This window comes from Hippopotamus amphibius, chromosome 7 (genome assembly GCF_030028045.1).
Source record: "Hippopotamus amphibius kiboko isolate mHipAmp2 chromosome 7, mHipAmp2.hap2, whole genome shotgun sequence".
Classification (NCBI taxonomy): domain Eukaryota; kingdom Metazoa; phylum Chordata; class Mammalia; order Artiodactyla; family Hippopotamidae; genus Hippopotamus; species Hippopotamus amphibius.
In genome coordinates this window covers 103,500,159-103,522,970 of record NC_080192.1, presented here as the reverse complement: position 1 = coordinate 103,522,970, position 22,812 = coordinate 103,500,159, and the positions used below count along the sequence as shown (strand labels likewise).

The 22,812-nt window shown below is 47.4% G+C and overlaps 1 protein-coding gene across 3 annotated transcripts in view; it reads left to right on the top strand.

Moving 5' to 3' along the window:
- Positions 1–22,812, top strand: part of SPTBN1 (spectrin beta, non-erythrocytic 1) — a 187,141-nt gene that overhangs the window by 149,856 nt on the left and 14,473 nt on the right. For all 3 annotated transcript variants that reach the window (XR_009054568.1, XM_057740542.1, XM_057740543.1), the window contains 12 exons: positions 502–704; positions 5,563–5,653; positions 10,431–10,577; positions 11,400–11,663; positions 12,833–13,057; positions 13,693–13,782; positions 13,957–14,238; positions 14,866–14,996; positions 16,220–16,424; positions 16,790–17,164; positions 20,709–20,953; positions 22,140–22,278. Coding sequence is in view for 2 of the 3 variants with exons in the window: in XM_057740542.1 (XP_057596525.1) it covers positions 502–704; positions 5,563–5,653; positions 10,431–10,577; positions 11,400–11,663; positions 12,833–13,057; positions 13,693–13,782; positions 13,957–14,238; positions 14,866–14,996; positions 16,220–16,424; positions 16,790–17,164; positions 20,709–20,953; positions 22,140–22,278 (2,397 nt within the window). In the remaining variant the exon portion in view is untranslated. The remainder of the gene's footprint in view (positions 1–501; positions 705–5,562; positions 5,654–10,430; positions 10,578–11,399; positions 11,664–12,832; positions 13,058–13,692; positions 13,783–13,956; positions 14,239–14,865; positions 14,997–16,219; positions 16,425–16,789; positions 17,165–20,708; positions 20,954–22,139; positions 22,279–22,812) is intronic.

Genomic DNA, 22,812 nt, shown 5'->3' with positions numbered 1-22,812 from the left:
TTTTTTTGTTTTTTTTTTTTTGTCTGAATGGTTCTGTCTTCCTTGCTCTAGAAAGGGTTGGGGACTTGAGTCAGTGACATGAGGCAGAGATTAGAGAAGAGCTAAGAATGGTCACCAACATCATGGTTGATAACCTCTCTTAAAAGTTGGGTTTGAAGGGTCTGTTGCTGTCACCTTATGGCACATGAGCGGACCTTTGTGGCTGATGCACAGACCTTTGTTTACTTCCCTCCCTCGCTTTGGGGAAAAATTGAGAGCATTTAACCACTTAGGGAAATTTAGTCATTTATGGTGTCCCACTGGGATTTTTTCCCTCCCAACTTTTCGTATTATCTGAATCTAGATAATTTCATATAAGTGTGACAAAGTAATTGTTGCCAAGTATGTTGCGTGGAAATGTAGGACGTAGGAAAGAGTGCTCTTTTTTTGTTATTCTGAGAGCAAGTTGTATTTCATGATTTCTCATCCTGCTGTGATTTTGTTTTTCCTTTTTAAAATAAGGAGTATGTCTTGGCCCATACTGAAATGCCCACCACCTTGGAAGGAGCTGAAGCAGCTATTAAAAAGCAAGAGGACTTCATGACCACCATGGATGCCAATGAGGAGAAGATCAATGCGGTCGTGGAGACAGGCCGGAGGCTGGTGAGCGATGGGAACATCAACTCGGATCGCATCCAAGAGAAGGTGGACTCTATCGATGACAGGTACGGTGTCCTGAGGTTCTTAAGGGAGTCATGCACCCTGGGACTCTCAAGCATCTGAATCCTTGGACAGCATCTTTGGGGCTGTGGGTATAAATTCCCCAGTGGGCAGGATATGGCCACCTACCAAAGTTTAATCTACAGAAGAAAGAAAGCCTGAGAAGCCAAACTAATCCTTCACCAATGACTTACGAAAGCCAGAGTGCCAAGTAGTGATGAGGTGTAAGCCTTGCCATGTGAGAGGTGACACACAGCATGTCACCAGTGGGACCCCGAGAGCCAGGCGCTTCCCCAGCCAAGCCCACATTCACCCTCATCTACACAAGACTCCTCTGAGGCCTTTCAGGAGGGGGTAGGGAGGAAGGACAAGGTTTGTTTGTCCTGAGTACCTGGCAGAACCAAAAAGGAACATCATCAGACCTTTCTTAGAAAATTGGCTTGGATAATGCTGTAATAGAATCTTTTTCATAATAAGAAAAAAGACCCTTTTCCTCTTCTGCCAAGGCCTCTCCAGGATTAGATGCTCTTGTTTTATTTTTATTTATTTATTTCAGTTCCAAAAGATTTTTTTCCCTGGGCAGTATTCTCTGTTGGACCCTTCCCCCTAATGCTCACTCTGCCTTGGTTATTACTAAAGTGGGAGGCCCGGGCAGATCTGGTTTGGATGCACAACCTGGGCTGGTTCTGGCCTGGTTCTGGACTGGCCACTTCTCTCCAGGTGTGACCCATCTGAGTTAGTCACTGGCCTCTGTTCCAGCTGACCTTCTGTGGTCCCAGTTTGGGCCCGATTTAAGGGCTCATTGTGAGACTGATGTCATCGAGAAACAAACTCTTCCTCAAGGCTTCTCTGGCCTTCAAGTGCAGTGAAGAGGAAGAACTTCCTGCTGAGAGCATTTCCTTACTTACCATTTCCAAGAGGGTCTCTTGGGACCTTGGGCCAATGAACTTTTTACCATGTGTAGTGGAGAGGGGAGTTACTCTTTTCCCTGTAAAGACTGAGCTCCTGGCTTTAGCCAGTCTGTCCTTTGCACTGACTCGGATCCTAAACCATATGCGCTGAGGGTGGCACTAGGGAATAGGTCAGGTATATTAATTATAATTTGGGGTCTGTTGCTTTTAAAATAGCTACAAAAAATAAAAAGAAAACATCTCTCCACCAAGCCCTTCTTCAGTGAGTGTGAGAATCAAGGATTGAGCAAGACAGTCTCAACCTGGAGGAAAAGGAATTTCCTTTTCTCTTGATGTTAAATCTCTCATTATTTTGTAAATTTGGTACCCCATGTTCCTCCAAGTTAGGTGCACACAGCTGGTTTCCAGAAGGCGGGCCGCTCCTTTGGGGACGCTTGTGTTCAGGCAGGCATGCAGCTGCCTGGCAGCTTCCTCAATGCGTGTGTTTATCTGTCCCCTGGTGCTGCAGCTGCAAGGACTTGTTGGAAGCAAGAGACGTTATCAAGACTGGAGACTCCTGGATATGAGAGAACATTTCAACAGTTCTCAGTTGTGGCTTAACCTTCCTTTTGTCCTTGAGCCTGGGCTTCTGGGGTTCCAAGGCCTGCTGGGGATTTGTATGGTTAAAAAGCAGTGGGAAGAAGATTCTCTACTATCCATAAGCGTAAGAGAGAGGGAAGAGGGGACGGGCTTTCCAGTGATCTGTCCTCAGAACTACATGTTCTTATTTTCTTCTGCATGTATTAACTGAATTCTGGTTTCACTTTAATATCCCCAGAGGCCTTGGGATCTGAAACTTGACCCCAGAGGATACTGGGCTGTTATAAAAATATACAAATCTGAGTTCCAGGTGGTGTTGGGCACATGCTAAGTAAATATCTAACCCTTCAGATCTGATTGCCCTTCCAGAAACATTCTGACGCTCTCTCGAAGCTATTTTTGTAGGATGCAAAAGCATCATAAACCTGCTTACGTCCCGGAAATCTCGTCGATTACCACTGAGTTTGTTGAAATGAAAAAGTACTAGAACAAAAATACTGACTCCTAACAGATGTGGGTGGGGTGTGAGTGGCCTTTAAAGTGCTGTGACTGGGTGGAGAGGAGCCTGCTATCCAAGCCTGCTCAGGGGGTGCGAACGGGTGAGCGTCCTTGCTCAGAGGAAAATTCCAGCAGTCCTGGGAGAAAAGGAAAAGTGTCCAGTTTCATAAAGCCAGACCTGATCTTACGTGGGAAAAAAAGCTTAAAAATTACCAACGTGGCTTTACTCAGGTACCTGTGGTGCTTCACTCTTCATAAGAACCACAGTTAAGCCCAGTATCTGCCTTATGTGACAGGGAGCTTTTGAATCTCATTATAGGGGTAGGAGATGAGAGACGGAAAGAAAGCAGATTTACCCTCACCCATAACAAAGAGTAGTCTTAGGAGTGTAGGAAATTAAGGCCAAGTTTAAGAAGGGCCTTCCCTATGATTAAATCCACAGTGCGGCCTTGAAAGACCTTCCGAAGCGTCACTTCCCGTGATCACCATTGGTGACCACTAGCACACAGCTAAGCCATGCTCACTTCTCTCAAAGGTTTCCTGAGTCACCAACGTCTCAGCTGCCTGTGTAGCTGGTTTTCATTCCACAGAGCACATCACTCAGAGGCCATCGCCATGGCCTCCTCATCTGTGGTGTTTGGACACAAGGCCCTGAATCACCATTTGGCCTTTCCCTCCTGCACGGACCCACTGAAAGAAAAATTGCCCAGGCAGAAGGAAATCTATTGGGCACGTGTGAGTCTTGATTAAATAAGAGATACATACAAGGTTCCGTCTGGTGGTATTTCTCTCAGTGAATTTTCTCAGTGTTTGAAGTTATTTTTACTTCTATTATTTCTATGAGTTTCAAGACTGCATATCCTGTTTTAACTGCCCGTGTCTCTAATTACTCCTTGCCATCGTAGCGTTTTCGTGTGACTCCGGGAAAGGGAATGGGATCTTTTATTCGAGGCCTTTGGCTAAAAGCAGGACTCACATTTTGTGACTTAACTCCAATTCACATTACCTTCCTCTGGAAGGTTTGCTTTATCCCCCCCACCCCCCAACAAATAATGACTGGAATTTGAGGGTTGGGAACTTGAAGACCTTTTCTTGACATTCTTTCCCCACCCACATTTTTAGATGACTAAGTCCTTCAGTCCGAAATCACTAACAATCTTCAAAAAAAATTTTTTTTTACGTTTCTGATCTTTGAGAAAGGATAGGGATAAAGTAAAGAGGCTTTGGCCTTTATTTTTGTTATAAAAGCCACCATGTTAAAAATTTGGGGGGGAGGTGGAAACTACCACTTTTTGATATCCTTAGTACACGCTATTTTAGTTTTTGCTTTTCCAGTTTGTGCCTTGGAGTTTTGTATCATTGGCTGTGCATAAACTTTTCATTTAGCGTTCTGTAAGAAGTACTTTTCTATTGTTGCACTTTGTCTAAGTGGTATAACATATTAAGACCCCTTTTCCTGAAGCTATGAAACCCCTTTCAACTAAAAAAATGTCATTCTCTGTATCAAGCAATTCCCTGACAGTATTATTTCCATTCATATTCATAGCTGGTGCTGTCGCTGCTGGTACCTGTAGGAACAGAGGGTATTTCCCTTTGGTCCCCAGGCAGATGATGCTGTCACTTGCCAGCACTCACTTCAGGCCCGTGTGACGCATACATCACTGTAAGGTCTTTCTTGCGCTTGAAGAAGGTTCTTTAAAAGCCAGCCGGCATCAAGTGCTCCCTGAGCTGCCCCTTCTTGGTGTCGTGTTCCTCCTCCTCCTCCCTGCCATGGGGGCTTGCGGGGCTGGTCAAGAGACTTTGCCCAGGCACTGCAGCAAGAAATTGCTTTGGGAATTGAAATAATAAAAACCCAAACCTCCCTATTTGTACTCTTTCTCTGCCCTTTTTTGTACCCTGTGCTTAGCCTGGCTGGCTGGCTGGCTGGCTGGCTGGCTGGCTGGCTGGCTGGCTGGCTGGCTGGCTCGCTCGCTTGGGTTCCTTGGGAATATGGGAGAGCTGTGTTATGGTGATGCTTCTCGATTCTCAGCGTGGTACAGCTCTGCCCCATGGCAGTAGAACTGCGTGAAGGCAGCCCTTTCTGTGGCATTCATGGCACTCACAGCATTCACATAGCTCTTCTTCATAGTCTGATGGAGAAGCCGCTGGGCACGTAAAGGAGGCTTGCAGGGGAGTTCTGGCACCTCCACAGTGTGTGCCAAGAAGCCCTGTGCCCAGCGTCCAAGCTGGGGAGCTAGCACCCCACATCACCAAGTTCAGCGGCTCATTCCTATTCTTTTAAGTGTTTTGGTTAAGGTTTTGTGCTTTAACTTCTTTAAACCTTTGTGGCCCTTACCTGTTAATAGAAAATGGGATTGAGTATGTAGATGATCTCACAGCTCTAAAAATTTTCATTCTTGGTTTATTGTTGTTTTGGGTGTGTTTTTCTCCTGATGAGAATCTCATTATCAGGAAAGGTTCCTTTAAGCCAGTTACATGGTTTTATGTATTTTGTTAGCCGTGTACATGGCCTGTCACCCAGGTATGAGTTTCTTAAAAATCAATTTCATATTCTCCCACAGTTCCTAAAATGGAGACTCATAGCACATGCTCAGGGGTTTTTTTTTCCCTAGCACCAGATTTACAAAGCTCTTTTGCCTGCATCCTGGCCTGTTGTGTGGCTGGAACAGGTGTTTTTGTCTCTTGTACCATGGCTTAGTCATTTGGAGGATGCTAAACTCCCTTGTTTATCATGTCTCCTTGACGTCATTGAGAACTGTAATCAAACTGTTTTTAGCATATAGAGAAACTCGGGAAAGAAACTGAGTTGTAAATTCTGTATTTCAAGGTTCCCTACTTCCTCTTTTTAAAGTTATTTTTATTATCTTTATAACAGACATAGGAAGAACCGTGAGGCAGCCAGTGAGCTCCTGATGAGACTGAAGGACAACAGGGATCTTCAGAAATTCCTGCAAGATTGTCAGGAGGTACGTCTCCTTTTAACTCCTTTTTTCTAACAAGAGCCACCAAGCGTTTGGCAGAAGAGCCCTTAGAATTATAAAATTGACTGAGGTCAGAAATTTGGATCACTTGTATAATTTGCAGGTGGGGCAGTGTCAATTCTCCAGCCTACAAGCTTCCACTTAGAGTAACTAGAATATTGTCATCTAGAACTGTGCTGTCCGGTACAGTAGACACTAGCCACATGTGGCTGTCTCACTTTAAACCAAATGAAATTAAGAGTTTAGTTCCTCCGTCATACTAGCTGTATCTTCAGCGCTCAGTAGCCAGCTGTGCTTCGTGGCTGCTGTATCATATGGACGATGAAGATGTAGAACATTTCCATCATCAAAGGCAGTGAGAGTCTCAAATATTCTATAACCTAAAAGCATCTAATATTGTGTTTTAACTAGTGAAAATAATGTGCATTTAATAGCATGGAAGGAAGGAGCTAAAAGGAACTGCATTTGGCTACCCAGGTAAGAAGAAAGATTAAAAAAATACAAACTAAGTTTCGTATTCACTGAAGGTCTAGAAATATCTATCTTTCAGACTCCTCAGGTGTGTGTCTAACATGCCAAGAGCTGTAATCCTGATTTCAAACTCTGAGTTTTAACATGTGGTATTAATCTGATGATTCTCAGACTTTTCATGCTCCCCTGATACGTGCATAGATAAACCAAGAAAACTAAAGTTAGCCAGAAGAAGCAATCTCTCTGCAAGCTAGTTGGAAAAAAGCATCTAGCTGACCTCACATGTGAGATCACAAGCACATTTTGTTTCACTATTTGCCAGACAACTGCGGTATGACTTGGTCCTCTCTGGTTTATTAGACTAAATCTCATCAGAGGCAGAAATGGAATGAAAAATATCCAAGTGAAGCTGCAGGGACCTTGGAGACAGGGGAGCTAGAGGGGTGGGGCAAGGGCCAAGGTCATGTGCTAAGAATATGACTGCACTCATCACGAATGCCTCGCGTGCAGACTTGTAGCTGTGTGTTAAAAGAAGTATGGCTGTAATAACAGTCGAGTCAGAGAGCTGGTGACAGAAGGGATCTGTCATGTCCATTAAACTGCTGTCTTACTATGGGTCTTAAAATATGCTCTAACAGGTAAACCTTACAAAGGAAAGAAAACCCCTCAACTGTGGAGCTTGGGGTCTGTCAGCTTTCAGGGCCACAGTGATGAATCTAGGTCTCTGGGGGTTTGCCTGGAGCCAGGCAGGCTGAGGACAGGTGTGTCTCCTCAAGTGACACCTGAGCATTAATAACCCATTTGAATAGGATGCTCATGTAAAGAGGCATTCACGTCCCCAGACAAGGCATAGGGAAGAGTAATGGGATCAAGGGTTAGCTGTGTGGAGTTGCATGATGTGTTGCAGTGAATACCAGGTGGCCCTTCAGCATCGGAGGGAGTGAAAATTGTCAAGAGACGTTTGCAGCCTGGGCTGTGCCTTTCCCTGATTGGAGGTCCCTGAAGTGCCTTGATGTTTCCCTTGAAGCACTGCGAATGACTTATGTTAACCTCAGGTCGTATGGGGGGCGCGGTTCTGGAGAAATCAGTGGGATTCCATACACTTGCTTAAAGGACAAGTTACTGAGATGAAATTCATTGACCTGAGCATGGTGAAATCTGGACTAAGTTTGGGAGAAAGAATGCCAGGAAATGAGCAGGAAGTGAGGGGACAGAGGAGCCTTTGAGAGAAGCTCAGTTGAAATTTCCAGCCCCTGACAAATTTTCCATTTGTAAATAGAAATGTGTGGGAAAAGTGAGTAGATAAAAAGATAGTGCTTGCAAGTAGAATCACAGGAAATAGTCAGTTTTAGTAGATCTTTGTTAACACTTGTTCCAAGTTAGCATCCTTAGTTCCAAGGAGTTCGCTCCTTCCTTAACATGCACCAGTGACTGTTAGGCACGTCCGGAGGGCTCAGTCCTGGGTGATTTCCCCTGGAAGTATGCACAAAGCTTTTGGCCGGGCTTTTCCGTCCTGGAGATGATTTCCAGGTCTCTTTGTGACTGCTCTGCCAAGTCTCCCAGGTTTATCTTTTCTTTCCTTGAACCTCATTAAAAGTTAGTACAACCATAGGATCTCCTGGGGGTACCACATCAACATATATAGTTTCCAGGTAGTGACGGAGTTTAGGTAAAGTCTGGGGGCTCCAAAACCCTCGGTATAGAAGTACCAGCAAAGGGGTGATACTGTTTTTAAGGGGTATTATTGACTATAAACTTTCATCATTCAGCCTCATTAAAATACAGCCCTTTTAAGCCAGAATCTCTGAGAATGGAGTTTGTATGTGGACCAGCCCTACATTTGAAAACCTGTCTATTACTGTGCTGGTGGATTTTTACAGAGCACCCAGAGGTCAGGTTTAAAACCACTGCTGGCTGTTGGTATTGTTTAAGTTCTGGGGAGTCCAGGTTGTCTCTTTGTCACACTCCCTTCCTCGTGGGTTAGAGGCTAGAGGAGGCTGGGTTGTGAAATCTGCCATCACTGCCGCCCCCCACAGACACTTCCTGGATGGGGACACTCATTGCAGCAGTGCAGTGGGAATGAGCAGGGCCCACCTAGTCCTAGTCACAGGTGGCGATACAAAGAGCATCGTAATTTTTGTACTGTTATTTTAATGTGATATCCTGAAAAACGAATGATTTAAAAGGTACTGTTTTTCAGTTTTATCCCCTCCCACCATACCTCCTGTTTTCCGAAACTGATTTTTTTTTCCCCAGGAGTGCCGTGTAACTAGACGTGGTGGAGATAGCGAGTTCAGTGCTTTGCTTTGAGCTTAATTCAGTGATCAAAGCATTTTTTCCTGTCCTTTTCCAGTCTGCGCAGTGTTCTGTTCTGCAGAGAATGAGTATATTCTTAAATGACCTTTGTAAATGCCCACAAATAATAACTGTGGTTCGGATTCCAGAATGCTGATGGAAGGCTGATGAACTAGCAAGTTCCATAGCCCCGTTTCATTGTGCTGCTTTGCACGCTGCTTTATCTGTAGGATGATGTGTTCAGCAAAGAGCAGATTTGTGTATAAGCCTCTGATTTTTATGTAGTTCGTTTAAAAAACCTCTCTTGGGTAGGTGGTTATGAATAGCGCAAATATGTGAATGTTCTTTGCACTTTGGATAAATGCCTTTTATAGTATTTAGTGTGTGTGTGTACGCAATACAGGGGAGAGTTTTACCATTTGGTTTCCTTTTAACTTCTTTTCTCCTTAGATTGAATGGCCGTAGCATTTCACATAACTGGAAGGAAAATAGGTAATTCTTTTAAAGTAGGAAATTTAGTGTCTCGGTTGTTGTGTAACAAATCTACAGTCCTTGCTTACAAAGGGTCTTATGAGATTTATTGGGGTTTTTTCCCCTTAATAAAGAGTGACATCAAAGATCTCACTACCTTTTGCGTTCAACCCCACTCCCTCCTGCGTGGTGGGTGAGTAGCCTGAGAAAGGTAGAGTTGGTGCCTGGCAGGGAGGTTCACCCATATGGAGATCTGGGGCCCTCCCGTGACCTGCATCGCCTACCTTGACTTCGTTTTTAAAGAACAGACTTTCTATTGTTGAAGCAGATTTACGGGGAAGCCCTTCCCCTAGCAGCCCAGAGTGCAAGTGAGTGGCCTTGGAATTGTTGATTCTGTAAGCATTTCTGTTGGTTTTATACACCATTTCTAAACCTCTGATGATGGGACCATGAAGCAGTCTGGGTGCAGATTTGTTGTGGCAGCAGCTGGTATAAGAGTGTCCTCGTGGTCACATGCGAGAAAGGGCACAGCCCCCGAAGACGTTTGCTTCTGGTTGCAGGCTGACCCTGCATTCGCGTGTGTGTCTTCCACCTGGGTGAACAAAAACTCTTCCTGGTTAGTGCTGTGATGGGATAGGAATTAGGACCCTAGCGTGGCCAACTGCAGGCAGGCAGTGAGGAGCCAGGCAAGTGGGGTTGAAAGCCAGCAGGAGGAGTGTGTCTAGGAGCCAGGTGGGCTGACTCCCACCCCAGCCTCATAAGAGAACTCCCTTCTCAGATGTGCCAGCAGCTGGCGGGGTCTGTGAAGAGGCTTCCTAGAATTCCCATCCAGGCAGACACGTTGGGTCTCAAGATCAAGTTCTGTGAAGTGTTCTTGGACTGAATGAAAGGTTCTTTACGGACAGACGCCATAGAAGAAAAGGTGAAGGTGACTCAGGCTTGAAGGGAGCACTGAGAGGTCGTCGTTGTTGCCTCACGCCTCCCTACAGTGAGCAAGTTACTGATGCTTTTTGGGATCCCCACAGGTATGCCTGTGAAGGAGAGGGAGGGATAAAAGAGTAGCAGCTTTGGGTTTTTTTTAAATAAAAGAACTAAAAGAGTAAAAAGATTACCACATGGAGTATAAGACAGTTACTCATGATTAACATGGTATAGCTGGCACGGGTATTTGAAGGAGAAAGAAGGTTGTGACTTGGACTGGTTAGGGCAGAATTTTAAACACAAGCCTTTGGGGGAAGAGCCGGTTAAGAGTTCCAAATAGTTTGAAAGCAAGCTCAGAGCGCTTTTGTACGTCTGGATTTAATGTTAGATACATAGTTTGGAGCAAGGCTCAGGTACAGGGCTCATACAATGGACATACCTGCTGTGACAGGTCAGAGCTTTAAAGTGAACCTTTGTTTGTCTATTGACATGGAAACGTGGCGTGCCCGTAGTGCGACGTAACATGATGCTCTTTCCAGGCAGAAAAAAGGCTGAGGTCTGTCATCACAATCTCTGAAACGTTCGTGATTTTTTTCTTTCCTAGCTGTCTCTCTGGATCAATGAAAAGATGCTTACAGCCCAGGACATGTCTTATGATGAAGCCAGAAATCTGCACAGTAAATGGTTAAAGCATCAAGCCTTCATGGCAGAACTCGCATCCAACAAAGAATGGCTTGACAAAATTGAGAAGGTGGGTTAAAATACCTGATGGGGCTCCTTCGGTGTGGCCGTGGTGAGAAAACGAGCTGGGTGGGAATGAGTTCCTTTGCATTTAGCATGTTTTCCAACCTATTTGAGTCGTATCCGACCACATATGACTCAAGTTACGCAGCCGGGAGCAGTCCCACTTTTCACCCACCAACTCCTGACTTCAACCCAGCAGAAGAGAGAAAAGCAGAAACCCAGGCAAGTGGCACAGAATGCCTGCTTTATCTTTTAATGACTACCAGGAGTTGAGTTTCTGCTCTGTGTCTCATCTGCTGCACTTGATGAACTGCAAGCCCCTGGGGCGGCATCCTCACTCTGTTGATCACATTGTGTGTGCTGGGCTGTGACAGAGACTGAGCGGGTACACAGAACTTAGAAATATTCTGTACTTTAAATTCATTTTAATAATCTAAAGCGTGCTGCTTCAGCTCAGGGAGATTCTCTGCAGCGAAACTGAGCGTGCGTGTGCCATTCCCCACCCTCCTCTTCCTTCATGCTCTGTTATTTCACTCTTCACGGTTGAAATAGCTTGTTACGGTCTCTGGGGGTGATGTTGGGGGGAGAGAGTTTTAGGTTCTTGGCATCGTGTCCCACAGCCCCAGCAATCACTTGGTGCTCCACACCTGTGAAAAGCACACAATAGGGCAGGCCGTTGTCAGTTTTGTCGAGCGGTAACTCCATGTGGAAAGACTGCGTGCGTGTGTGTGTGTTGAATGGATAGGAAATTCACAGCTCAAACATCTCAGATTTATCTTCCCCAGTGACACCTGTTCTCTTGCAAACTGCATGTATGTGTGTTTTCCAGGAAGGAATGCAGCTCATTTCAGAAAAGCCAGAGACAGAAGCCGTGGTGAAGGAGAAACTCACAGGTTTACATAAAATGTGGGAAGTCCTTGAATCCACCACACAGACCAAGGCCCAGCGGCTGTTTGATGCAAACAAAGCTGAACTCTTCACCCAGAGCTGTGCGGATCTGGACAAATGGCTGCACGGCCTGGAGAGTCAGATTCAATCTGACGACTATGGCAAAGACCTCACCAGTGTCAACATCCTGCTGAAAAAGCAACAGGCAAGTGGCCGCGGCCAGCGCACGCTGGGGCCGGGGCTGTTTCCCTGCTGTGGTCCTGATAGTCTTAGCTCACCCGCCATGTTCTCAGATGATCCCTTGGTGTGTGAAGGGGTTTTAGCCCAGCACAGTGGGCTCTCACAGCATCGTGGGACATTTCCAGAGTCAACTGGAAAGACAGAGTAGGAGTATCAGGTGCCCCTGCATGGAAATAATGTTTGATTATCATCTTAGTTGATGGGTAGCTGAGTAGATATTCATTTCATTTACATTTCATTTAGTTTCACAGTTTACGTGAAGGAGAGTTATCATGTTTGCATACTTTGCTGTATAATGTCTCGATATGTGATAGTTACCTGAGTTGTTCAGGGCACTTTTTAGATAATAAAAGAAATTGGGGTTTTTTTGCATCACAGTAGAGCCCTTATGAGGGCAAATGAATTTACTTCAAATTTAGGAGGAACAGCTTTGGTGAGGCTGAGCAAGCAAGCTGGTGGCAGAATCTTGTGGGGCTCACGGGGCCAGATTTGCAGCATGTGGCAGAGTCCTCCCTTCCCCAGGAACGCCCGCCGCTTGTCTCTAAGCCGGCAGTGTGTGGTCTGCCCGGGGTGGTCTTTCCTGAGTGGGAGACCTCTGTTTCTGCTTTTGCCCACTTTACTCATGTCCATATACAGTTAGAATGCTTTTAGCTATTATCCAGTATTTTTAAAAAGAATAATCAGCTTTCTGATTGAAGAAATTGAGAGGAGATGGTAACGGTAGCTATCCTTCTGGCCTAAAAGAACCGGAAACAGAAGACCTGACTCCTCCCTGGTGGTGAAACTGGTTTCCAGCGTCGTCATGGCTTCTGAACAGGCAGATGAAGACTACCCTTTCCCCATAATTAATCCTTGTTTCCCCTGTGATTTGCCTCCTAAGTTCCTGGATGAACTTGACTTGTTGCTCCCAAGTGTAAAAATCCTTCTAGGGATTTTTTTAAAAAAAATCTGCTGATGGAGTGGAGTGCTAATTGCTAGTTTGCTGGCCGTGCGGAACCATTTCTTGGGCTCCCCACCATATCAGTTAATATTCTTGGATCTTCCATCGTGGCCAGTGCCGGAAGGGAACATTTTGCAGCGCCGTCTGTGTTTCCTTTGCCTCGGGTGTGAAGGCGGGTCTGTCTTCACCCTCAGATGCTGGAGAATCAGATGGAGGTGCGGAAGAAGGAGATCGAGGAGCTCCAGAGCCAGGCGCAGGCCCTGAGCCAGGAGGGCAAGAGCACGGACGAGGTGGACAGCAGGCGCCTCACCGTACAGACCAGGTTCCTGGAGCTGCTGGAGCCCCTGAGCGAGAGGAAGCAGAACCTGCTGGCCTCCAGAGAGATCCATCAGTTCAACAGGGACGTGGAGGACGAGATCGTGAGTGCCTCCTCGTCCGGCCGGCCTCGTGCCCGGGGTCTTAGCTCTGTGCCCAGCCCCCCTCGGCCACATCACCGGGCCGAGCTGTCACAGCCCTGCTCTGTGTGTCCGCACAAAAGGCAGCTCCTTTTTCCTGTGTGGTTTTCTGAAGGTAGTTCAGGAGTTTTAATGCCCCTAGAACAGTAGTCTTAAAAACAAAGAATGAGGACTCATGGGAGAGTCCGGTATTGAGGATGAAGTAAGGTCTCTAAGACTAGCCTGCACCTTGTATCAGAGAAGGACAGGCTCCCCAGCCTGCCCTTCCCAGTGGGATTTTTTTTCTTTTTTCTTTTTCTTTTTTTAAAATTTTATTAAAGTGTAGTTGATTTTTATAATGTGTTAATTTCTGCTGTACAGCAAAGTGACTCAGCTATACGTGTATATGTTCTTTTTCATATTTTTTTCCATTATGGTTTGTCACAGGATGTTGAATATAGTTCAGTGTGCTACACAGTAGGACCTTGTTTATCCCCCAGTGGGGTTGAACACACTTCCTCTCTCACGCTGGCCTCAGTACTGCCCCCTCCTGCCCTTGTTTGCATCAAATATTTGTTCCTTTTGAGTGGCCCTGACCACCTGTTTACAATTCCTTCCAGTTGTGGGTTGGAGAGAGGATGCCTTTGGCAACTTCCACAGATCATGGCCATAACCTCCAGACCGTGCAGCTGTTAATAAAGAAAAATCAGGTAAGCGTGTCCGCTGGGGCTAGCTCCGTCCGATAAATAACGGCCCCACGTTGCAAGGCGGAGAACGAGAGGGCTGTGCGTGCCGGCGGTTCCTCCTCGGCCTCCAAGGCGTGGCACAAGCGGCGCGCTGCTGCAGCTCAGCGAGCCTCCGGCGTGTGTTCCCCCCTCCCACAGACCCTGCAGAAGGAGATCCAGGGGCACCAGCCTCGCATCGACGACATCTTCGAGAGGAGCCAGAACATCATCACCGACAGCAGCAGCCTCAATGCCGAGGCCATCCGGCAGAGGCTGGCCGACCTGAAGCAGCTGTGGGGCCTGCTCATCGAGGAGACAGAGAAGCGGCACCGGCGGCTGGAGGAGGCGCACAGGGCCCAGCAGTACTACTTCGACGCAGCCGAGGCCGAGGCGTGGATGAGCGAGCAGGAGCTGTACATGATGTCCGAGGAGAAGGCCAAGGTGAGGGAGGGAGGCTGGGCCCCGTCCCCGCATCCCTGCCCGAGAGCCTCAGACTCAGACCCTGAATTTGTGTACCGCGGGCGGCGGTGTCCTTGTGAAACCTTTCGTTGTCGCCTTGGTCATGGGGGCAGCATAGTGCCTACCTGGCTGTTTGCCCCTTGACGCAGAATTTTCTCGTTGTAATCCTGGTATGCCATTAAGACTGGCTTCATCATGCCCTCCCCTTTCTAAAACAGAAATTGCCGAAGTCTTTCTTTTACAACGTACTAGATCCTTTTGAGACAATTTGAAAGTATTCTGACCAGAATGCTGTCATCTGTATCTGTTGGACTTGAGTTTCAGGCATCCGGGATACACTTGGTTTGCCTGGGCTTTACCTCGTACCTCAGGGGTCCTCGTCACCCGGCATCATCTTCATGTCCGTCTTTCAGAGGCTCCCACCGTCCAGTCCACATCGACGATCCTGAAACGCTCCGTATTCTACTGCCCATGTCACACTTGTGGCTTTTTTCTTTCTGCCGAGTCTTCCTCCTGCCCCACCACGCAGTCAGCTGGTCCCTCTTGAAGGTGGCTTTGGGCTGGGTGTAGGGGGACAACTGTGGCTGTGACAGCCCCCTCTCTGTGCAGGACGAGCAGAGTGCCGTCTCCATGTTGAAGAAGCACCAGATTCTGGAACAAGCCGTGGAGGACTACGCAGAGACGGTGCATCAGCTCTCCAAGACCAGCCGGGCCCTGGTGGCCGACAGCCATCCTGAGAGGTGCGTGCCTTTCTGGGAGGATGAGGCTGGCCTGTCATTCCCTCCCTAGTCAGGGCCTGTTGCTCGAGTAACTGGTAATGTAGATCTTTGGGAAGCATTTTAGAAACAGACCCAGTAGGCCTGTGCTGAACAGGAAGAGTGGACTGTTATGTTATAGGCGCTGACTCGTGTGGGTTAATTATCTCCTGCTGGCCAAGCCCTATTGCGAGATTAGTGGTATCATGAGTCAGAAGTACAGATTGACTTGCGTGGATATACAGGTGATCAAAGCACCTACCCTTGGGTTTAAAAAGTCATCCGGTTTAGGAGAGTAATTATTAGCTTTAACAGAGCGGTAGATAAGGCTACAGGGAGCTGTAAATTAAAAGGGCTACTGGGAGAGCAAAATGATGCCGCCTCTGAACTCTGACACGTTGAGTCTTGAGAATGCCTCAGGAATAAGAAAAAGGAGTGGGTGGTACTCTTGCCGTGTTGCAGACCAGGCTCACACGCTCACTTCAGTGGGAGTCATTGAAGGCTTTCTCTGGAACTGCCTTTTATGGCTCAGACAGACAAGAATCGGCTTTGTGCACGAACCCAGGCGAGTTGGAGATGAGGTCCGTGCTGTCTTGGTGCAGGCGGTCCTTCAGGTGTTCATGATCAGGGTTCCCAGGGAAGTGGCCTTCCCCGTCTCCAAGCACAGGCGTCAGCACGCCCTTGTCTGTCTGCTTTCCCGCTGGAAGGCTGTGGTCCTTGGGGAAGCCGGAGGGGGCGGTGGGTGCTGCACGCCCAGGACTCCGGACGTGGGAGCAGCAGGGCTCGCCCTCCCGGCAGAGGAGGGCATCCCGCCCAGAGCAGGCCAAGGTGTGTGCAGACAGGGATGTCATCGGTCCCTTCGGCGGCATGGCACCTGAGAACAGAGGACAGCTCCCAGGTCCTGGGTTAACTTCTAACGTTCGGAGCCAGTGCAGAGCGTTTTGATGTCCCTGTCCTCGCTCCGTCATCACTGTCAGGATGGCCTTTGTCCTTAGTAACTGTTTTGTTACATGTTGGCTCTTCATTACTTGAAGATGAGGTCAGATTTCAGAGTTCTGTTTTTTAAGCTAAATAGGTTAACCTGAGGTTTCCTTCGAGAAATTTTGTGGAATGTGGTGTCTTGGCACTTCCCCTCATCTGCTGTCTCCCAAAAGAAAATGTGACGTTCAAGGTCCGTACCCACCCCCGCCACCCCTGTGTTCCTGCAGTGAGCGCATCAGCATGCGGCAGTCCAAGGTCGACAAGCTGTACGCAGGCCTCAAGGACCTGGCCGAGGAGAGGAGGGGCAAGCTGGACGAGAGGCACCGGCTGTTCCAGCTCAACCGTGAGGTGGACGACCTGGAGCAGTGGATCGCCGAGAGGGAGGTGGTCGCGGGGTCGCACGAGTTGGGGCAGGACTATGAGCACGTCACGGCAAGTACTGTGGGCAGAGCGCGGGTGGGTGTGTGTGCACGCGGGCTGAGCAAGACCCTTTGCATTCCTTATCTGAGAGCAGAGAAAACACCCTGGACTCAAGCCAGAGATCACTTTCAACTTGGCACTGTTATCACCAGGTGACCTGGAGGTTGTTGAACCTCTCTGCGCCCTCTTCTGTCTGGTCACAGGAGGTGGGGCCCGTGCCTTACTCTGCTGCCGTGAGCAAGAAGGAAGCCTGAGTCATAAGAGGCTTTAGAGCTGAGATCTGTTGTCAGGCATTTCTTCCAAAAGATGTTCGTGTGATCAAGAAATAAAGTGTTCACAACAGTCTCACTGATTTCTTGTGCTCATCCCTGTTTCAGATGCTACAAGAACGATTCCGGGAGTTTGCCCGGGACACAGGGAACATTGGGCAGGAACGCGTGGACACGGTCAATCACATGGCAGATGAACTCATCAATTCTGGACATTCGGATGCCGCCACCATCGCCGAGTGGAAGGACGGGCTCAACGAAGCCTGGGCTGACCTCCTGGAGCTCATCGACACGAGAACTCAGATCCTCGCTGCCTCCTATGAACTGCACAAGTTTTACCACGATGCCAAGGAGATCTTTGGGCGCATCCAGGACAAACACAAGAAGCTCCCTGAGGAGCTCGGGCGAGATCAGAACACAGTGGAGACCTTACAGAGAATGCACACCACGTTTGAACACGACATCCAGGCTCTGGGCACTCAGGTGGGTGGGAGTGCTGCCCAGGGGTGGTGGGAGGTTTTCTTTCCATACAGCGTCTTAGTGCCTCTCTGAGCATCTCTCTCCATTCCTTGGCTCCTCAAAACATGCCTGAAAGAATTGCCGAAATTAGATGCACACGCATGTGCACACTCTGCACACTTACACACTACACACATTGTTGTGACGCTCCATGTGGGAGGACTTAACCGTCCATAACGTTCTCAGTTTGTCACGTTTGCAGACACTGTTGGAAGAACATCCCATGATTAAAATAGATAAACCAGACGCGCACGTGGACATTTACTAGTTATAAACCTTCTCAGCAAGAATTTGAATGACGTTGGCATATCCATCCAGAGTAATATCCAAAATGATACCTTATTATTTTCCATCAACCAGAGTCTGACTTATGTATCAGAGAAGAGAGAAAACAAGATGCTCATGTTTTAATATGCTGAGTCTTCCCCTCCCCCCATAAAGCAGTTAACACTAAGACTTTGTTTAAAAGGCCTCTGACAGTGTGATGGCAACACCGGCAGTAAAAGGGTCTGCAGTGTAATCACTCTCCAGCTCACGCGCTCATTTCGGCACAGTTTCCTGCTTTAGTCTTCTGTCTGTTAGATGAAAGATAGATTGTGTCTGTCTTTTCCCTTAAATTTCATGATCTTAGAGAAGAAGTCTGTTTTCTTAAAGATATCAGCCCTGAGGATATCAGGGGGTTTGTTTTTACCTCTTAGAAGCACATCCATGATCTAGTGCAGGGGTCGGCAGACTTCTGTAGAAGCCCAGACGGTGCATGTTTTTGGTTTTGTGGGACGTACAGTCCATTACAGCCACTCAGCTCTGCCATTGTAGCGTAAAGCTGCGATGGACAATCCGAAAATGAAGGGCGTGGCTGGGTGCCAGCAAACCTTTATAAAAACGGGCAGCCCAGGTTCCGCTGTGGGCCAGCCCCTGATCCAGGGTGTCAGCCTTCTTTGGTGTGCTTTGGGGTTTGTTCTATAGAAGGACCACCTTTACTGCCATTGTCTTCCCCTTAATTTGCCCCTTTTCTAGAAGCAAAGGTAGGTCCCAGCTGGGGTTCTACTCAGAGTAAGCAGCTTCACCATTTCCATCAAGGAGGCAGAAGGTGTGGAGGGAATATTTAAAAGAGATTTGTGGAGTGGCTGAGGGTCTGCATCAGGCAGAATTTACAGGGGCCCACTGTGCATTGCGAGGGTTTCCATTCTTTCCTTCAGAGCTGGTGGACTCCCCATTCAGAAGCTTGTCCGCTTCTTGTTCAGGGCCTCTCATTGCATATGAGGTCCTGGAGCACCATGTGAGCACGTATGGGTCCTGAACCATGCAGTCTGACGTGTCGTGCACTTAGAGCAAGGCCAGCAGAGACGGGCAGACCCTGGCTTGAATTGAGCCTGTCACACTGTATGGCTGCAAGTTTAATTCTCCTCCCTAAGCTTCAGTTCCCTAATACTTTAAGGATTGAGATGTGTACATAGCAAGAGCTCCATGAGTGTTCTTTAATTATTGTTACAGTTTTTAAAAAGCTTAAGAGAACTTCTGGAATGCTTGGAAGCCTTATTAGTAGCAGATCTTTCCTCTGCACCTGTAAAATCATTTACTTTTAGAACTTCAGGAAACTCCAGAGATGCTGGAGTTGCTTCTTCATTTTTTCATTAAATATTTTCACTCTCTGAGGCTCAGAGAGATGCAGGGGCCCATTGAGAGTCCAGGAACATCCAGGGCAGGAGTCTGCTCTGTCAAGCCTGATCGTCTGCACCTCACCATTACCTGCTGGGCCAGGCCATTTCAGCCACATAAGTATGTGTGCTCCCCCTGCAGTTACCGCAGAACTGGAGCAGAAAGGGCGGCTCTCGGTGCAGGCACAGTGGACGTGCAGGAGCCCAGTGACGGTTTACAGTGCCTTTTCAAAGCAGTAGTTAATTCTCATGGGCATTTCTGCTTTTGCTGTCCTCATCCACCTTGTTTTTTGTTGTGAGGACAAATTAAAAAAACTAGAGGCACAGGAAAATGTGGGTTTGTTTTGGGTTTTCTTTTTACTTGTTTGGAAAGATTTGGTTAGTCATATAGTAGATTAGCTTTTCAAATAATTTCCTAGGAACTTGCTTTTTCTCATTTGAGTTATACCTGAGCCACAATTAAAGAACATTTCCAAAAGTCTTAAAATATGGAAATCAAATCACCAGGGAAGCCAAACCCCATTGATTCTTCTTTGCATCTTCTGCAGAAATTTGTTTTTCTTACCTACCACTACCTAAAGCCTTTTGAGGGGTCGGGGTCGGTCATCCTCCCCCTAAGCCCCAGTGCCCATCCTCCCAGGTGATATTTCTACCCATACTCCCCTCACAGACATCTGAAGGCTCCTATCATTCAGGATGGCTGCTGTCTTCAGTCTTTGATCAGTAAATGAAGATCAAGTGTGCATTCCACATACTTGTGTATTTTAAATTAGATGTTGTACACGAGTATGGCACTACTAATGTGTCCTTTATATAAAATGTAAGAGAAGGAAATTTTTGAATATAAAGTTAGCCATGGTTATTAGTTTCTCTTGTAAAGGTGTATCTCCCCTCCACCACCCCCACCCCCAACAAAAAGGTGAAAGCCTCTTCTGATTTTTCCCCCCTTTTTACACAGAAAGTATTGATATTATGTACAGTCTCTGTGCTTTGCTTTTTCTACATCTTGGAGTACTTTTCATGTGAGTACACAGAGCCTTTCATGACTGCATGGGCGCCTCCTGGATGAGTGTGTCATTGTAATTTAACCAGTCCCTCACGGATAGATACTTTATTTTCAATCTTTTTACATTTACAGATACTGCTGCAATAAATAAAAGTGCAAGAGTATATGTAGGATAAATTCCCCAAAGTGGCATCATAAAATGAAAAGGCACCCGCATTTGTAATTTTGGTGCGTACTGCGTGTGCTTTCTGTTGGAGCTGTCCCCTTTTGTCCCATCAACAGTGAATCAGCTCACTGGCATGTACATCATCAACCTTGCCAACTGAGAGATGACAAATCACTGTTTCCATGAGGCATCTTTTCATAAGACCCATTGGCATTCTTGTTCTCCAAAGTTTTTATTGAAATTCGGCTGGTTAATAAGATTTTATCTTCTTTGGCATCAGTTTTTTTCAACTACATTAAATGCTGCATTTTTGTTTTTCAAGTTGGAATGTGCTGTTGTGGGAGCTCCTATAGGTGATTCATATATTGTTTTCAGCAGCAGCGTCACATAGCAGTAGAGAAGGCGTTCTCAAAATGAGTTCTTTATGACAGTTTCTCATTCATGGTAAAAACACCGTCTGTACTGTGCAGGAGCAGATTAGGTGTTTATTTTTGACCGTATCTCGATGTGTACCATGTGTTTCTATACAGTCTTTATATCCCGGGCCACCTCCAGAGACTTTTTCTGACTAGGACTCCCGTCATTGTGAAGGCAGAGTAGTGTGCAGGGGGAGTGGGTGATGGGGCGGTGGCGCGGAAGCCCAGCTCTGACCCGGCTCGTCTCCTGGTGGCTCCGCAGGTGAGGCAGCTGCAGGAGGATGCAGCCCGCCTCCAGGCGGCCTATGCGGGCGACAAGGCTGACGACATCCAGAAGCGGGAGAACGAGGTCCTGGAAGCCTGGAAGGCCCTGCTGGACGCCTGTGAGGGCCGCAGGGTGCGGCTGGTGGACACAGGGGACAAGTTCCGCTTCTTCAGCATGGTGCGTGACCTCATGCTGTGGATGGAGGATGTCATCCGGCAGATCGAAGCCCAGGAGAAGCCACGGTAACGCTGCCGCCTCCTGAGTGGGCCTTGCCCCAGAGTTTCAATGCCAGAGCGGGGGCAGGGAGGAGTTTGGGACGCTACCGCTGTTTCACATGTCTGCTGCACACGGCTGTCCAGGAACGAGGGGCCCAGTGTAATCAAGCCCTGTGGAGCCTTCCTCGTTTCTCCCCAACCTGGTCCCCTGGGTCCATGGTCACCTGGGCCCTCCTACCCTCTTCTGTGGGCCTCTTGCGTCAGAGCAGCCACATACCAGGGGCCGGACTAGCTCTGCCTCATGGTTGGAATGAGGTGGCTTTTCTGAGCTCTTTTTCTATGTCTGTTAGGTTAAAAACCACTCTATCCCTTTACAGACACATTACTAAAGGTGCCTCTTACACTCAGCATCTGCTTGAATGGTATCTTGGGATTCGTATTTAGTATTTGTTCTGTATCTTCTCTTTGGCCGTGCTTCATGCAAAGCAGTGAGAGGAGCTAGTGGATGTACAAGCAGGCCCCTATACAACCTCCCATTCACCCCTGCCCGCTCCAGCCCCCACCGTAATTGAGAAATGGACTGTGCCCCAAGAGAAGAAATATGGTTATTATATATATGAAGTGATTGTATTTCCTTAGGTCAGGACTTCCCAGTCAGTGGGTTTTGATGGATGAGACGGTCTCATGGCTCTACCAGTCATTGATTTCTTGGCTGGTTCCTACTGTGTGTGTCTTCATGTCTACATAAGGAGACAGTATTTGCTGCTCTTCAAAATACACACGTCCTTAAAAACAAAACAAAACCAAAAAAAAAAAAGAAAAAAACACCACACGTCCTGAACCTTCAGCAGCTAACTCACCGGCGTACAATTGGAGGTGCCTGTTACTGCCTCTGTACGTTCTGGAAGAGTCTGAATTGCATTTTAAAGTGAAAGGTTGAACAGAGATCCAGTGGTTTTTCTGGTCTCCACCTAGAAAAATTATTCAAGCACACACACAAAAATAAAAGTAGCGTTATTCTCAATGTTACATTGCGAAGCTGGGCATGAATTACACCGTCCTTGTGCTACAGCTCAGTGACCCAGCCTGAGCTCAGACTGTGAATCAGATACTGTGCCACCAGTTTCCTTCAAATTAATTATATGTTTTGAAGCCTGCACGTTTATTTGAAAAGCTTGGTCCCCTAAAGGAAGTATTATGTGTGTAATTTTAGGGATGTGTCATCTGTTGAACTATTAATGAATAATCATCAAGGTATCAAAGCTGAAATTGATGCTCGTAATGACAGTTTCACGACCTGCATTGAACTTGGGAAATCCCTGCTGGCAAGAAAGCACTACGCATCCGAGGAGGTAGGATGCCGCTTTGCTTTGGGGCTCCTGGGGTGAGTGCAGCTGGTGTTCAGATGTAAAATGTATATGCACACACACAGAAATTTGTATTTATATTCATATACACATATGCACACACATGCATTTCACAACTCCTGCTCCTTTCCTGTGTGTAGAATAAGACAATTAGACAAGATTCTAGGTGTGAAGCTAATCAATCTGTGGCACAGAAGACGACTTTTGAGGGCCTCCAGGTGAGGGTTCATTCTCTCCCACCTCCTCCGTCGGTCCTCCCCATGGGTGTCACCCCTGCTCTGTCACACGTGCCCTAGGCCAGTTTGCTCTTTGGTGGATGGTTGCTAAGTCGAGCTCGGATGCTGGCGATATGGAGGTAAGTGGTTATCAGCGTGAGGCTCCCAGAGAGCTCAGGGCTTTGCCCTCTTGCTGCCCCCTCTTCCTGAGTGTGTTCGCCACAGGGAGGCCCAGAGTCTGGAAGGGACTCGGTGCACTGTTGTCCTCCCCACAGCAGAGCAGCTTTGGCTGGAGTCTGGCCTT